This window comes from Petromyzon marinus, chromosome 62 (assembly GCF_048934315.1).
Source record: "Petromyzon marinus isolate PM22_M1 ecotype Great Lakes invasive population chromosome 62, UKy_Petmar_22M1.pri1.0, whole genome shotgun sequence".
In the NCBI taxonomy this organism is placed as follows: Eukaryota; Metazoa; Chordata; class Hyperoartia; order Petromyzontiformes; family Petromyzontidae; genus Petromyzon; species Petromyzon marinus.
The window spans coordinates 4671786-4692392 of NC_133728.1; the positions used below are offsets into that span (position 1 = coordinate 4671786).

The 20607-nt window shown below is 54.2% G+C and overlaps 1 protein-coding gene across 1 annotated transcript in view; it reads left to right on the forward strand.

Annotated features, from left to right (window-relative positions):
• LOC116955904 (cell adhesion molecule 2-like) overlaps nucleotides 1-19426 on the forward strand; it is a 70260-nt gene extending 50834 nt beyond the window's left edge. The window contains exon 6 of the mRNA XM_076053696.1: nucleotides 19307-19426. Coding sequence (XP_075909811.1) covers nucleotides 19307-19407 — 101 coding nt within the window. The 3' untranslated portion in view covers nucleotides 19408-19426. The remainder of the gene's footprint in view (nucleotides 1-19306) is intronic.
• The last annotated feature ends 1181 nt before the right edge of the window (nucleotides 19427-20607 follow it).

Genomic DNA, 20607 nt, shown 5'->3' on the forward strand with positions numbered 1-20607 from the left:
ACCAACACACTCACCAACACACTCACTCACCAACACACTCACCAACACACTCACTCTCCTCCTCCGTCACACACACCGTGCACTGTGAGTGAGGCTCGCTCACCAACACACTCACCAACACACCAACACACTCACCAACACACCAACACACTCACCAACACACTCACCAACACACCAACACACTCACCAACACACTCACCAACACACTCACCAACACACTCACTCTCCTCCTCCGTCACGCTCACCGTGCACTGTGAGTGAGGCTCACCAACACACTCACCAACACACTCACCAACACACCAACACACTCACCAACACACTCACTCTCCTCCTCCGTCACACTCACCGTGCACTGTGAGTGAGGCTCACCAACACACTCACCAACACACTCACTCTCCTCCTCCGTCACACTCACCGTGCACTGTGAGTGAGGCTCGCTCACCAACACACTCACCAACACACCAACACACTCACCAACACACCAACACACTCACCAACACACTCACCAACACACCAACACACTCACCAACTCACTCACCAACACACTCACCAACACACTCACTCACCAACACACTCACCAACACACTCACCAACACACCAACACACTCACCAACACACCAATACACTCACCAACACATTCACTCACCAACACACTCACTCTCGTCCTCCGTCACACTCACCGTGCACTGTGAGTGAGGCTCACTCACCAACACACTCACCAACACACCAACACACTCACCAACTCACTCACCAACACACTCACTCTCCTCCTCCGTCACGCTCACCGTGCACTGTGAGTGAGGCTCACTCACCAACACACTCACCAACACACTCACCAACACACTCACCAACACACTCACCAACACACTCACCAACACACTCACTCTCCTCCTCCGTCACGCTCACCGTGCACTGTGAGTGAGGCTCACTCACCAACACACTCACCAACACACTCACCAACACACTCACCAACACACCAACACACTCACCAACACACTCACTCTCCTCCTCCGTCACACTCACCGTGCACTGTGAGTGAGGCTCACTCACCAACACACTCACCAACACACTCACCAACACACTCACCAACACACTCACCAACACACTCACCAACACACTCACTCTCGTCCTCCGTCACACTCACCGTGCACTGTGAGTGAGGCTCACCAACACACTCACCAACACACTCACCAACACACTCACTCTCCTCCTCCGTCACACTCACCGTGCACTGTGAGTGAGGCTCACCAACACACTCACCAACACACCAACACACTCACCAACACACTCACCAACACACTCACTCTCCTCCTCCGTCACACTCACCGTGCACTGTGAGTGAGGCTCACCAACACACTCACCAACACACTCACTCACCAACACACTCACCAACACACTCACCAACACACCAACACACTCACCAACACACTCACTCTCCTCCTCCGTCACGCTCACCGTGCACTGTGAGTGAGGCTCACTCACCAACACACTCACCAACACACTCACCAACACACCAACACACTCACCAACACACTCACCAACACACTCACCAACACACCAACACACTCACCAACACACTCACCAACACACTCACTCTCCTCCTCCGTCACACTCACCGTGCACTGTGAGTGAGGATCACTCACCAACACACTCACCAACACACTCACCAACACACTCACTCACCAACACACTCACCAACACACTCACTCTCCTCCTCCGTCACACACACCGTGCACTGTGAGTGAGGCTCGCTCACCAACACACTCACCAACACACCAACACACTCACCAACACACCAACACACTCACCAACACACTCACCAACACACCAACACACTCACCAACACACTCACCAACACACTCACCAACACACTCACTCTCCTCCTCCGTCACGCTCACCGTGCACTGTGAGTGAGGCTCACCAACACACTCACCAACACACTCACTCTCCTCCTCCGTCACACTCACCGTGCACTGTGAGTGAGGCTCACCAACACACTCACCAACACACTCACTCTCCTCCTCCGTCACACTCACCGTGCACTGTGAGTGAGGCTCGCTCACCAACACACTCACCAACACACCAACACACTCACCAACACACCAACACACTCACCAACACACTCACCAACACACCAACACACTCACCAACACACTCACCAACACACTCACCAACACACTCACTCTCGTCCTCCGTCACACTCACCGTGCACTGTGAGTGAGGCTCACCAACTCGCTCACCAACACACTCACTCTCCTCCTCCGTCACACTCACCGTGCACTGTGAGTGAGGCTCACCAACACACTCACCAACACACTCACCAACACACTCACTCTCGTCCTCCGTCACACTCACCGTGCACTGTGAGTGAGGCTCACCAACACACTCACCAACACACTCACCAACACACTCACTCTCCTCCTCCGTCACACTCACAGTGCACTGTGAGTGAGGCTCACCAACACACTCACCAACACACTCACCAACACGCTCACCAACACACTCACTCTCCTCCTCCGTCACGCTCACCGTGCACTGTGAGTGAGGCTCACCAACACACTCACCAACACACTCACTCTCCTCCTCCGTCACACTCACCGTGCACTGTGAGTGAGGCTCACCAACACACTCACCAACACACTCACTCTCCTCCTCCGTCACACTCACCGTGCACTGTGAGTGAGGCTCGCTCACCAACACACTCACCAACACACCAACACACTCACCAACACACCAACACACTCACCAACACACTCACCAACACACCAACACACTCACCAACACACTCACCAACACACTCACCAACACACTCACTCTCGTCCTCCGTCACACTCACCGTGCACTGTGAGTGAGGCTCACCAACTCGCTCACCAACACACTCACTCTCCTCCTCCGTCACACTCACCGTGCACTGTGAGTGAGGCTCACCAACACACTCACCAACACACTCACCAACACACTCACTCTCGTCCTCCGTCACACTCACCGTGCACTGTGAGTGAGGCTCACCAACACACTCACCAACACACTCACCAACACACTCACTCTCCTCCTCCGTCACACTCACAGTGCACTGTGAGTGAGGCTCACCAACACACTCACCAACACACTCACCAACACGCTCACCAACACACTCACTCTCGTCCTCCGTCACACTCACCGTGCACTGTGAGTGAGGCTCACCAACACACTCACCAACACACTCACTCTCCTCCTCCGTCACACTCACCGTGCACTGTGAGTGAGGATCACCAACACACTCACCAACACACTCACCAACACACTCACCAACACACCAACACACTCACCAACACACTCACCAACACACTCACTCTCCTCCTCCGTCACACTCACCGTGCACTGTGAGTGAGGATCACCAACACACTCACCAACACACTCACCAACACACTCACCAACACACTCACTCTCCTCCTCCGTCACGCTCACCGTGCACTGTGAGTGAGGCTCACCAACACACTCACCAACACACTCACTCACCAACACACCCACCAACACACTCACCAACACACCAACACACTCACCAACACACTCACCAACACACTCACTCACCAACACACTCACCAACACACTCACCAACACACTCACTCTCCTCCTCCGTCACGCTCACCGTGCACTGTGAGTGAGGCTCACCAACACACTCACCAACACACCAACACACTCACCAACTCACTCACCAACACACTCACCAACACACTCACTCACCAACACACTCACCAACACACTCACCAACACACCAACACACTCACCAACACACCAATACACTCACCAACACACTCACTCACCAACACACTCACTCTCGTCCTCCGTCACACTCACCGTGCACTGTGAGTGAGGCTCACTCACCAACACACTCACCAACACACCAACACACTCACCAACTCACTCACCAACACACTCACACTCCTCCTCCGTCACGCTCACCGTGCACTGTGAGTGAGGCTCACTCACCAACACACTCACCAACACACTCACCAACACACTCACCAACACACTCACCAACACACTCACCAACACACTCACTCTCCTCCTCCGTCACGCTCACCGTGCACTGTGAGTGAGGCTCACCAACACACTCACCAACACACTCACTCACCAACACACTCACCAACACACTCACCAACACACTCACCAACACACTCACTCTCCTCCTCCGTCACACTCACCGTGCACTGTGAGTGAGGCTCACCAACACACTCACCAACACACTCACTCACCAACACACCCACCAACACACTCACCAACACACCAACACACTCACCAACACACTCACCAACACACTCACTCACCAACACACTCACCAACACACTCACCAACACACTCACTCTCCTCCTCCGTCACGCTCACCGTGCACTGTGAGTGAGGCTCACCAACACACTCACCAACACACCAACACACTCACCAACTCACTCACCAACACACTCACCAACACACTCACTCACCAACACACTCACCAACACACTCACCAACACACCAACACACTCACCAACACACCAATACACTCACCAACACACTCACTCACCAACACACTCACTCTCGTCCTCCGTCACACTCACCGTGCACTGTGAGTGAGGCTCACTCACCAACACACTCACCAACACACCAACACACTCACCAACTCACTCACCAACACACTCACACTCCTCCTCCGTCACGCTCACCGTGCACTGTGAGTGAGGCTCACTCACCAACACACTCACCAACACACTCACCAACACACTCACCAACACACTCACCAACACACTCACCAACACACTCACTCTCCTCCTCCGTCACGCTCACCGTGCACTGTGAGTGAGGCTCACTCACCAACACACTCACCAACACACTCACCAACACACTCACCAACACACCAACACACTCACCAACACACTCACTCTCCTCCTCCGTCACACTCACCGTGCACTGTGAGTGAGGCTCACTCACCAACACACTCACCAACACACTCACCAACACACTCACCAACACACTCACCAACACACTCACCAACACACTCACTCTCGTCCTCCGTCACACTCACCGTGCACTGTGAGTGAGGCTCACCAACACACTCACCAACACACTCACCAACACACTCACTCTCCTCCTCCGTCACACTCACCGTGCACTGTGAGTGAGGCTCACCAACACACTCACCAACACACCAACACACTCACCAACACACTCACCAACACACTCACTCTCCTCCTCCGTCACACTCACCGTGCACTGTGAGTGAGGCTCACCAACACACTCACCAACACACTCACTCACCAACACACTCACCAACACACTCACCAACACACCAACACACTCACCAACACACTCACTCTCCTCCTCCGTCACGCTCACCGTGCACTGTGAGTGAGGCTCACTCACCAACACACTCACCAACACACTCACCAACACACCAACACACTCACCAACACACTCACCAACACACTCACCAACACACCAACACACTCACCAACACACTCACCAACACACTCACTCTCCTCCTCCGTCACACTCACCGTGCACTGTGAGTGAGGATCACTCACCAACACACTCACCAACACACTCACCAACACACTCACTCACCAACACACTCACCAACACACTCACTCTCCTCCTCCGTCACACACACCGTGCACTGTGAGTGAGGCTCGCTCACCAACACACTCACCAACACACCAACACACTCACCAACACACCAACACACTCACCAACACACTCACCAACACACCAACACACTCACCAACACACTCACCAACACACTCACCAACACACTCACTCTCCTCCTCCGTCACGCTCACCGTGCACTGTGAGTGAGGCTCACCAACACACTCACCAACACACTCACTCTCCTCCTCCGTCACACTCACCGTGCACTGTGAGTGAGGCTCACCAACACACTCACCAACACACTCACTCTCCTCCTCCGTCACACTCACCGTGCACTGTGAGTGAGGCTCGCTCACCAACACACTCACCAACACACCAACACACTCACCAACACACCAACACACTCACCAACACACTCACCAACACACCAACACACTCACCAACTCACTCACCAACACACTCACCAACACACTCACTCACCAACACACTCACCAACACACTCACCAACACACCAACACACTCACCAACACACCAATACACTCACCAACACATTCACTCACCAACACACTCACTCTCGTCCTCCGTCACACTCACCGTGCACTGTGAGTGAGGCTCACTCACCAACACACTCACCAACACACCAACACACTCACCAACTCACTCACCAACACACTCACTCTCCTCCTCCGTCACGCTCACCGTGCACTGTGAGTGAGGCTCACTCACCAACACACTCACCAACACACTCACCAACACACTCACCAACACACTCACCAACACACTCACCAACACACTCACTCTCCTCCTCCGTCACGCTCACCGTGCACTGTGAGTGAGGCTCACTCACCAACACACTCACCAACACACTCACCAACACACTCACCAACACACCAACACACTCACCAACACACTCACTCTCCTCCTCCGTCACACTCACCGTGCACTGTGAGTGAGGCTCACTCACCAACACACTCACCAACACACTCACCAACACACTCACCAACACACTCACCAACACACTCACCAACACACTCACTCTCGTCCTCCGTCACACTCACCGTGCACTGTGAGTGAGGCTCACCAACACACTCACCAACACACTCACCAACACACTCACTCTCCTCCTCCGTCACACTCACCGTGCACTGTGAGTGAGGCTCACCAACACACTCACCAACACACCAACACACTCACCAACACACTCACCAACACACTCACTCTCCTCCTCCGTCACACTCACCGTGCACTGTGAGTGAGGCTCACCAACACACTCACCAACACACTCACTCACCAACACACTCACCAACACACTCACCAACACACCAACACACTCACCAACACACTCACTCTCCTCCTCCGTCACGCTCACCGTGCACTGTGAGTGAGGCTCACTCACCAACACACTCACCAACACACTCACCAACACACCAACACACTCACCAACACACTCACCAACACACTCACCAACACACTCACCAACACACCCACCAACACACTCACCAACACACTCACTCTCCTCCTCCGTCACACTCACCGTGCACTGTGAGTGAGGATCACTCACCAACACACTCACCAACACACTCACCAACACACTCACTCACCAACACACTCACCAACACACTCACTCTCCTCCTCCGTCACACACACCGTGCACTGTGAGTGAGGCTCGCTCACCAACACACTCACCAACACACCAACACACTCACCAACACACCAACACACTCACCAACACACTCACCAACACACCAACACACTCACCAACACACTCACCAACACACTCACCAACACACTCACTCTCCTCCTCCGTCACGCTCACCGTGCACTGTGAGTGAGGCTCACCAACACACTCACCAACACACTCACTCTCCTCCTCCGTCACACTCACCGTGCACTGTGAGTGAGGCTCACCAACACACTCACCAACACACTCACTCTCCTCCTCCGTCACACTCACCGTGCACTGTGAGTGAGGCTCGCTCACCAACACACTCACCAACACACCAACACACTCACCAACACACCAACACACTCACCAACACACTCACCAACACACCAACACACTCACCAACACACTCACCAACACACTCACCAACACACTCACTCTCGTCCTCCGTCACACTCACCGTGCACTGTGAGTGAGGCTCACCAACTCGCTCACCAACACACTCACTCTCCTCCTCCGTCACACTCACCGTGCACTGTGAGTGAGGCTCACCAACACACTCACCAACACACTCACCAACACACTCACTCTCGTCCTCCGTCACACTCACCGTGCACTGTGAGTGAGGCTCACCAACACACTCACCAACACACTCACCAACACACTCACTCTCCTCCTCCGTCACACTCACAGTGCACTGTGAGTGAGGCTCACCAACACACTCACCAACACACTCACCAACACGCTCACCAACACACTCACTCTCGTCCTCCGTCACACTCACCGTGCACTGTGAGTGAGGCTCACCAACACACTCACCAACACACTCACTCTCGTCCTCCGTCACGCTCACCGTGCACTGTGAGTGAGGCTCACCAACACACTCACCAACACACTCACCAACACACTCACCAACACACTCACCAACACACTCACCAACACACTCACCAACACACTCACTCTCCTCCTCCGTCACGCTCACCGTGCACTGTGAGTGAGGCTCACCAACACACTCACTCACCAACACACTCACCAACACACTCACTCACCAACACACTCACCAACACACTCACTCTCGTCCTCCGTCACACTCACCGTGCACTGTGAGTGAGGCTCACCAACACACTCACCAACACACTCACCAACACACTCACCAACACACTCACTCTCCTCCTCCGTCACACTCACCGTGCACTGTGAGTGAGGCTCACCAACACACTCACCAACACACTCACCAACTCACCAACACACTCACCAACACACTCACCAACACACTCACTCTCCTCCTCCGTCACGCTCACCGTGCACTGTGAGTGAGGCTCGCTCACCAACACACTCACCAACACACTCACTCACCAACACACTCACCAACACACTCACCAACACGCTCACCAACACACTCACTCTCGTCCTCCGTCACACTCACCGTGCACTGTGAGTGAGGCTCACCAACACACTCACCAACACACTCACCAACACACTCACCAACACACTCACCAACACACTCACCAACACACTCACCAACACACTCACTCTCCTCCTCCGTCACGCTCACCGTGCACTGTGAGTGAGGCTCGCTCACCAACACACTCACCAACACACTCACCAACACACCAACACACTCACCAACTCACTCACCAACACCCTCACTCTCCTCCTCCGTCACGCTCACCGTGCACTGTGAGTGAGGCTCACCAACACACTCACCAACACACTCACCAACACACTCACTCACCAACACACTCACCAACACACTCACCAACACACTCACCAACACACTCACCAACACACTCACTCTCCTCCTCCGTCACGCTCACCGTGCACTGTGAGTGAGGCTCGCTCACCAACACACTCACCAACACACTCACCAACACACCAATACACTCACCAACACACTCACTCACCAACACACTCACTCTCGTCCTCCGTCACACTCACCGTGCACTGTGAGTGAGGCTCACCAACACACTCACCAACACACTCACCAACACACTCACCAACACACTCACTCTCCTCCTCCGTCACACTCACCGTGCACTGTGAGTGAGGCTCACCAACACACTCACCAACACACTCACCAACTCACCAACACACTCACCAACACACTCACCAACACACTCACTCTCCTCCTCCGTCACGCTCACCGTGCACTGTGAGTGAGGCTCGCTCACCAACACACTCACCAACACACTCACTCACCAACACACTCACCAACACACTCACCAACACGCTCACCAACACACTCACTCTCGTCCTCCGTCACACTCACCGTGCACTGTGAGTGAGGCTCACCAACACACTCACCAACACACTCACCAACACACTCACCAACACACTCACCAACACACTCACCAACACACTCACCAACACACTCACTCTCCTCCTCCGTCACGCTCACCGTGCACTGTGAGTGAGGCTCGCTCACCAACACACTCACCAACACACTCACCAACACACCAACACACTCACCAACTCACTCACCAACACCCTCACTCTCCTCCTCCGTCACGCTCACCGTGCACTGTGAGTGAGGCTCACCAACACACTCACCAACACACTCACCAACACACTCACTCACCAACACACTCACCAACACACTCACCAACTCACTCACCAACACCCTCACTCTCCTCCTCCGTCACGCTCACCGTGCACTGTGAGTGAGGCTCACCAACACACACACCAACACACTCACCAACACACTCACTCTCCTCCTCCGTCACGCTCACCGTGCACTGTGAGTGAGGCTCGCTCACCAACACACTCACCAACACACTCACCAACACACCAATACACTCACCAACACACTCACTCACCAACACACTCACTCTCGTCCTCCGTCACACTCACCGTGCACTGTGAGTGAGGCTCACTCACCAACACACTCACCAACACACCAACACACTCACCAACTCACTCACCAACACACTCACTCTCCTCCTCCGTCACGCTCACCGTGCACTGTGAGTGAGGCTCGCTCACCAACACACTCACCAACACACTCACTCACCAACACACTCACCAACACACTCACCAACACGCTCACCAACACACTCACTCTGGTCCTCCGTCACACTCACCGTGCACTGTGAGTGAGGCTCACCAACACACTCACCAACACACTCACCAACACACTCACCAACACACTCACTCTCCTCCTCCGTCACGCTCACCGTGCACTGTGAGTGAGGCTCACCAACACACTCACCAACACACTCACCAACACACTCACTCTCCTCCTCCGTCACGCTCACCGTGCACTGTGAGTGAGGCTCACCAACACACTCACCAACACACTCACCAATACACTCACTCTCGTCCTCCGTCACACTCACCGTGCACTGTGAGTGAGGCTCACTCACCAACACACTCACCAACACACCAACACACTCACCAACTCACTCACCAACACACTCACTCTCCTCCTCCGTCACACTCACCGTGCACTGTGAGTGAGGCTCGCTCACCAACACACTCACCAACACACTCACTCACCAACACACTCACCAACACACTCACTCACCAACACACTCACTCACCAACACACTCACTCACCAACCCACTCACTCACCAACACACTCACTCACCAACACACTCACTCTCCTCCTCCGTCACACTCACCGTGCACTGTGAGTGAGGCTCACCAACTCGTTCACTCACCAACACACTCACCAACACACTCACCAACACACTCACTCTCGTCCTCCGTCACGCTCACCGTGCACTGTGAGTGAGGCTCGCTCACCAACACACTCACCAACACACTCACCAACACACTCACCAACACACTCACCAACACACTCACTCCCGTCCTCCGTCACACTCACCGTGCACTGTGAGTGAGGCTCACCAACACGCTCACCAACACACTCACCAACACACTCACCAACACACTCACCAACACACTCACCAACACACTCACCAACACACTCACCAACACACTCACTCAACACACTCACCAACACACTCACCAACACACTCACCAACACACTCACTCACCAACACACCAACACACTCACTCACCAACACACCAACACACTCACTCACCAACACGCTCACCAACACGCTCACCAACACACTCACCAAGACACCAACACACTCACCAACACACTCACCAACACACTCACCAACACACTCACCAATACACTCACCAATACACTCACCAACACACTCACCAACACACTCACCAACACACTCACCAACACACTCACCAACACACCAACACACTCACCAACACACTCACCAACACACTCACCAACACACTCACTCACCAACACACTCACTCAACAACACTCACTCACCAACACACTCACCAACACGCTCACCAACACACTCACTCAACAACACTCACTCACCAACACACTCACTCACCAACACACTCACCAACACACTCACCAACACACTCACTCACCAACACACTCACCAACACACCCACCAACACACTCGCTCTCCTCCTCCGTCACACTCACCGTGCACTGTGAGTGAGGCTCACCAACACGCTCACCAACACACTCACCAACACACGCACCAACACACCAACACACTCACCAACACACCAACACACTCACCAACACACTCACCAACACGCTCACCAACACACTCACCAACACACTCACCAACACACTCACCAACACACTCACCAACACGCTCACCAACACACTCACTCAACAACACTCACTCACCAACACACTCACTCACCAACACACTCACCAACACACTCACTCACCAACACACTCACCAACACACTCACCAACACACTAACACACTCACCAACACACTCACCAACACACCAACACACTCACCAACACGCTGACCAACACGCTCACCAACACACTCACCAACACGCTCACCAACACACTCACCAACACACTCACCAACACACCAACACACTCACCAACACACTCACCAACACACCAACACACTCACCAACACACTCGCTCTCCTCCTCCGTCACACTCACCGTGCACTGTGAGTGAGGCTCACCAACTCGCTCACCAACACGCTCACCAACACACTCACCAACACACTCACTCACCAACACACTCACTCACCAACACACTCACCAACACACAAACACACTCACTCACCAACACACTCACTCACCAACACACTCACCAACACACTCACCAACACACTCACTCACCAACACACTCACTCACCAACACGCTCACCAACACACTCACTCAACAACACTCACTCACCAACACACTCACTCACCAACACACTCACCAACACACTCACTCACCAACACACTCACCAACACACTCACTCACCAACACACTCACCAACACACTCACCAACACACTCGCTCTCGTCCTCCGTCACGCTCACCGTGCACTGTGAGTGAGGCTCGCTCACCAACACACTCACCAACACACTCACCAACACACTCACTCACCAACACACTCACCAACACACTCACCAACACACTCACCAACACACTCACCAACACACGCACCAACACACCAACACACTCACCAACACACCAACACACTCACCAACACACTCACCAACACGCTCACCAACACACTCACCAACACACTCACCAACACACTCACCAACACACTCACCAACACACTCACTCACCAACACACTCACCAACACACTCACCAACACACTCACCAGCACACTCACCAACACACTCACCAGCACACTCACTCTCCTCCTCCGTCACACTCACCGTGCACTGTGAGTGAGGCTCACCAACACACTCACCAACACACTCACAACACACCAACACACTCACCAACACACTCACTCACCAACACACTCACCAACACACTCACTCACCAACACACTCACCAACACACTCACCAACACGCTCACCAACACACTCACCAACACACTCACCAACACACCAACACACTCACCAACACACTCACCAACACACCAACACACTCACCAACACGCTGACCAACACGCTCACCAACACACTCACCAACACGCTCACCAACACACTCACCAACACACTCACCAACACACCAACACACTCACCAACACACTCACCAACACACTCACCAACACACCAACACACTCACCAACACACTCGCTCTCCTCCTCCGTCACACTCACCATGCACTGTGAGTGAGGCTCACCAACTCGCTCACCAACACGCTCACCAACACACTCACCAACACACTCACTCACCAACACACTCACTCACCAACACACTCACCAACACACAAACACACTCACTCACCAACACACTCACTCACCAACACACTCACCAACACACTCACCAACATACTCACTCACCAACACACTCACTCACCAACACGCTCACCAACACACTCACTCAACAACACTCACTCACCAACACACTCACTCACCAACACACTCACCAACACACTCACTCACCAACACACTCACCAACACACTCACTCACCAACACACTCACCAACACACTCACCAACACACTCGCTCTCGTCCTCCGTCACGCTCACCGTGCACTGTGAGTGAGGCTCGCTCACCAACACACTCACCAACACACTCACCAACACACTCACTCACCAACACACTCACCAACACACTCACCAACACACTCACTCACCAACACACTCACCAACACACTCACCAACACACTCACCAACACACTCGCTCTCCTCCTCCGTCACGCTCACCGTGCACTGTGAGTGAGGCTCGCTCACCAACACACTCACCAACACACTCACCAACACACTCACTCACCAACACACTCACCAACACGCTCACCAACACACTCACCAACACACTCACCAACACACGCACCAACACACCAACACACTCACCAACACACCAACACACTCACCAACACACTCACCAACACGCTCACCAACACACTCACCAACACACTCACCAACACACTCACCAACACACTCACTCACCAACACACTCACCAACACACTCACCAACACACTCACCAGCACACTCACCAACACACTCACCAGCACACTCACTCTCCTCCTCCGTCACACTCACCGTGCACTGTGAGTGAGGCTCACCAACACACTCACCAACACTCACCAACACACCAACACACTCACCAACACACTCACTCACCAACACACTCACCAACACACTCACTCACCAACACACTCACCAACACACTCACCAACACACTCGCTCTCCTCCTCCGTCACGCTCACCGTGCACTGTGAGTGAGGCTCACCAACACGCTCACCAACACGCTCACCAACACACTCACCAACACACTCACTCACCAACACACTCACCAACACACTCACCAACACACTCACCAACACACTCGCTCTCCTCCTCCGTCACGCTCACCGTGCACTGTGAGTGACGCTCGCTCACCAACACACTCATCAACACACTCACCAACACACTCACCAACACACCAACACACTCACCAACACACTCACCAACACACCAACACACTCACCAACACGCTGACCAACACGCTCACCAACACACTCACCAACACGCTCACCAACACACTCACCAACACACTCACCAACACACCAACACACTCACCAACACACTCACCAACACACCAACACACTCACCAACACACTCACCAACACACTCGCTCTCCTCCTCCGTCACACTCACCGTGCACTGTGAGTGAGGCTCACCAACTCGCTCACCAACACGCTCACCAACACACTCACCAACACACTCACTCACCAACACACTCACTCACCAACACACTCACCAACACACAAACACACTCACTCACCAACACACTCACCAACACACTCACCAACACACTCACTCACCAACACACTCACCAACACACTCACTCACCAACACACTCACCAACACGCTCGCTCTCGTCTTCCGTCACGCTCACCGTGCACTGTGAGTGAGGCTCGCTCACCAACACACTCACCAACACACTCACCAACACACTCACCAACACACTCACCAACACACTCACCAACACACTCACTCACCAACACATTCACCAACACACTCACTCACCAACACACTCACTCACCAACACACTCTCTCACCAACACACTCTCTCACCAACACACTCGCCAACACACTCGCCAACACACTCACTCACCAACACACTCACCAACACACTCAATCACCAACACACTCAATCACCAACACACTCACTCACCAACACACTCACCAACACACTCACTCACCAACACACTCACCAACACACTCACTTACCAACACACTCACCAACACACTCACCAACACTCACTCACCAACACACTCACCAACACACTCACCAACACACTCACTCACCAACACACTCACCAACACACTCACTCACCAACACACTCACTCACCAACACACTCACTCACCAACACACTCACTCACCAACACACTCACTCACCAACACACTCGCCAACACACTCACCAACACACTCACCAACACACTCACCAACACACTCACCAACACACTCACTCACCAACGCACTCACTCACCAAAACACTCAATTACCAACACACTCACTCACCAACACACTCACTCACCAACACACTCACCAACACACTCGCCAACACATTCACTCACCAACACACTCACTCACCAACACACTCACTCACCAACACTCACCAACACACTCACTCACCAACACACTCATTCACCAATACTCTCACCAACACACTCACCAACACACTCACTCACCAACACACTCACCAACACACTCACTCACCAACACACTCATTCACCAATACTCTCACCAACACACTCACCAACACACTCACCAACACACTCACTCACCAACACACTCACCAACACGCTCGACAACACACTCACCAACACACTCACTCACCAACACACTCGCCAACACACTCGTATGTATGTATGTGTGTGCGTGCGCGCGCGTGTGCAATGGGCTTAATTAGTCACACACACGCACAACTGCTTGGGAGGCAACGCTATTTTATAGCTCGCTGTAACACTGTTAACATCCGGTGGTGTCCACCGACCTCCTCTCTCTAACACACACCGTCCCTCTCTCTCTCTCTCTTACACCGACGTCCGCATGCTACTGGCGTGACCCAGCCAGGCGGGCTCCTGGCTGGGTCACGCTGACCGGACGCTTCACTTTCTTCTCTTGACGCGTCTTCACGATGCCTTTGCCTTCTTGACACGGGCCGCTTATATAGGCCTCGGCGTGCCCTGGCCCCGCCCCCGGTCACGCCCACCTCCCGGAGGTGACCCCCCCCCGGGCCCCGCCCCCGGTCACGCCCACCTCCCGGAGGTGACCCCCCCCCGGGCCCCGCCCCCGGTCACGCCCACCTCCCGGAGGTGACCCTCGGGGCCCGCCCCCGTGTGTATGTGTGTACGTGTGTATGTGTGTGCGTGTGTATGTGTGTGCGTGTGTATGTGTCATAGTTTCGTGGTAATTTATTGAAGGTGGAGGGGTTACCAGCCCCTCGCACCCGTCCAGAGCCCCCGTTTAGCCCCTGTGGTGGTCACAGACGCCATGAGGGGAGGAGCCAATCGGAATTGGCCCTCCCCCCACAGCACTGTCCACGACAGAGTTGCCCGTCCGGCACCGCGAGGAGGTATCGGGTAGGGGTTTTTTTGTCGGACCTGAGGGAGGGTGGCGTTTGTGCACAGACTGCCCTATATGACATCATAACAACAGTCTGGACCACTGGACGGGTTCCGCAGGATTGGAAGGATGCCCTGGTGGTCCCCCTCTTTTAAAAGGGGGACCCTCTTTTAAAAGGGGGACCGCACAGACTGTAACAACTACAGGGGCATCTCACTCCTCAGTGTGCCGGGAAAGGTCCTGGCAAGGATTATTCAACATCGCCTTGCCAGGCACGCTGAGGAGAGGCTTGCGGAGCCCCAATGCGGTTTCAGGAAAGGGTGGTCCTGCACAGATGCCATATTTTCTGTCCGTCTGCTACAGCAGAGGTGTAGGGAATTCCAGCAAGACCTACATCTCTGCTTTATTGACCTGGTCAAGGCCTATGATACCATCAGTAGGCCTGGGCTCTGGGTTGTTCTTCGTGCTTTTGGAGTACCGGACCCTCTGCTCACGATCATTAAGGACCTTCATGATGGTGAGCGGGCCCGGGTAAAACTACGTGGCCGGGAGTCCGAGCCATTCCCTGTACACCTTGGGGTGCGACAGGGATGTCCTCTGGCTCCCACATTATTTAACATCTATTTCGACCACGTAGTTCGTGAAGCCTTCAATAGCTGTACCGGGGGAATCTCCATATGGTACAGATATAATGGGAGGCTGATCGATGCCCAGGTGCGGTCAAGGGATGGCTCCCTATTGCTCAACCACGTTATGTATGCCGATGATTTGGTAATAGCTGCTCATTCAGAGGAGGAGTTGGAGACGCTGCTGCTGAGACTGGAGCGTGCTACTAAAAGATGGGGCCTTACCATCAGCCCCAGCAAATCGGTGATGGGGGAGTTGTGGAGAGAGTGGAGAGTTTCCCATACCTGGGCAGTGTGCTTATGACCGGCTCCAGTTTAACAGCAGAGGTCTCACTCCGAATCAGTCGAGCGGCAATATCTTTTCATAGGTTGTGTAACGCTGTGTGGACGCTACCTGGTCTGTCGCTCCGCAGCAAGCTTCAGGTCTTCTCGGCCACGGTCATTCCCTCCCTTCTCTATGCTTGTGAAACGTGGACTCCCCTAATGGAAAATCTTCGCCGGTTAGAAACATTTAGGCTGGCCTGCCTACGATCCATCCTGGGTTTAACCAGACTGGATTGTGTGAGGAGCTCACAAATCTTTGAAAGATCTGGGCAAGGTCCCATCGGTGAGCTCCTCCGGCAGGCAAGGCTGCGATGGCTGGGTCATGTAGCCCGCATGCCCAGCCACCGCATGCCGAAACAGCTTTTGTTCGGCCGGATCGAGGGGGCTAAACAGGCGCGACACGGGCTAGAGAAGAGATGGAGTGACGTGGTGCAGGAGGACGTGGAGCTGAGTGGACTTGCCGATGACCGGTACCAGCGGTATCAAGATCGCCCTCTGTGGAGGAGGCTCGTGAAGGACGCTATTGGGCAGTTGGAGGCAGTCGCCCTCCAACAACAACGGGGGGCGGAGGAGCGACGCTCACAACAACGAGCGGAGCGCCGGGTGGCTAAAGCACAGCAGGTTGGCACAGTAGGGGGCACAGGTGGTGCATCAGCCAGTCATCTCAGTCAGTCGACCCGTGGCACCTGGGTCTGCCCCGTGACCTCCTGCCCGCGGGCGTTCGACACTTCACGTGGTCTCAAGGTGCACATGGCCTGGCACAAGCGTCGTGGTGACGTCACCGCCACTTAGTGGCGAATGGCGGTTGTTGTGTGTGTGTACGTGTAGCGGTCGTGTAGCGGTTAGCGCGCTGCGCTACGAACCCGGCGACCCGGGTTCGATTCCCGCTCACTGCCAACACCACAGTGACGATCATCCGAACCGGTCCCGGGCCTCCCCTAGGTCGACTCGGCCTCAAATGAGTACCCGGTGTGCGCTGCGCGTAGTAAACATCGCCACCGGGGAGACAAAGGCGGCCGGGCGCGGTGCTGGCGACCCGCCCGCCCCCTCGTGTGCCGTTACCGGTAGCCTTCACAGGTGGTGCTGCTCGCTAACAGCACTTGCCCCTACAGTCTGTTAAGGCTACACGGGGGACCTTTGTCTTTGTGTGTGCTCGCTAGCAGCACTTGCCCCTACAGTCTGTTAAGGCTACACGGGGGACCTTTGTCTTTGTGTGTGCTCGCTAGCAGCACTTGCCCCTACAGTCTGTTAAGGCTACACGGGGGACCTTTGTCTTTGTGTGTGCTCGCTAGCAGCGCTTGCCCCTACAGTCTGTTAAGGCTACACGGGGGACCTTTGTCTTTGTGTGTTCATAGGTGCTGCTGCTCGCTAGCAGCACTTGCCTCTACAGTCTGTTAAGGCTACACGGGGGACCTTTATCTTTGTGTGTGCTCGCTACCAGCACTCGCCCCTACAGTCTGTTAAGGCTACACGGGGGACCTTTGTCTTTGTGCTCGCTAACAGCCCTTGCCCCTACAGTCTGTTAAGGCTACACGGGGGACTTTTGTCTTTGTGTGTGCTCGCTACCAGCACTCGCCCCTACAGTCTGTTAAGGCTACCCGGGGGACCTTTGTCTTTGTAGACAAGCCGGACGTGACGATCCGCCGCCTGTTGCCGGCGGGGAATCCGGTGGAAGGCTCCGAGCTGCAGCTGCAGTGCGACGTGGACAGCAAACCGCCGTGAGTGGGCACGGCGGCATCGTCGTTGACGTCGCCATTGACGTCGTCGTCGTCGTCGTCATCGTCTCAACTATCATTGTCATCGTCGTCAACATCATCGTCGTCATCGTCGTCTCAGCTATCATCCTCATCGTCGTCATCGTCGTCAACGTTATCGTCATTAACGTTATCGTCATTAACGTCATCGTCGTCATCATCGTCGTCATCGTAATCATCGTCATGGTCGTCGTCGTCATCGTCGTCAACATCGTCCTCATCATCGTCGTCATCATCGTCTCAACTATCAACCTCATCATCGTCATCGTCGTCGTCAACATCATCCTCATCGTCGTCGTCATCGTCGTCAACATTGTCAACATCATCGTCATCGTCGTCATCGTCAACTGTCATCGTCATCAACATCATCCTCATCATCGTCGTCATCATCTTCATCATCGTCAACATCGTCAACATTGTCAACATTGTTGTCATCATCGTCAACATCATCGTCATCATTGTCAACATCGTCGTCATCATCAACATCATCGTCGTCATTGTCAACATCATCGTCATCATCGTCCTCAACATCATCGTCGTCATCATTGTCAACATCATCGTCATCATCGTCATCGTCAACATCATCATCGTCATCATCAACATCATCGTCGTCATCATTATCAACATCATCGTCGTCATCATTATCAACATCATCGTCATCAGCATTATCAACATCATCATCATCGTCAGCATCATCGTCATCACGAACATCATCATCGTCATCAGTACAACAAACCGCCGTGAGTCACCACATCAACGACATTAACGACGACGAAGACGACGTCGCCGTGGTAACCCCTGCCGTGGCTGTTGCCATTGACGACGACGTCGCCGTGGTAACCCCTGCCGTGGCTGTTGCCATTGACGACGACGACGAAGTCACCGTGGTAACCCCTGCCGTGGCTATTGCCATTGACGACGACGTCGCCGTGGTAACCCCTGCCGTGGCTGTTGCCATTGACGACGACGACGAAGTCACCGTGGTAACCCCTGCCGTGGCTGTTGCCGTCGACGACGACGACGTCACCGTGGTAACTCCTGCCGTGGCTGTTGCTATTGACGACGACGACATCACCACGGTAACCCCTAGCGTGGCTGTCGCCGTCGACGACGTCACCGTGGTAACCCCCTGGTGTGGCTGTTGTCATCGACGTCGACGATGACGACG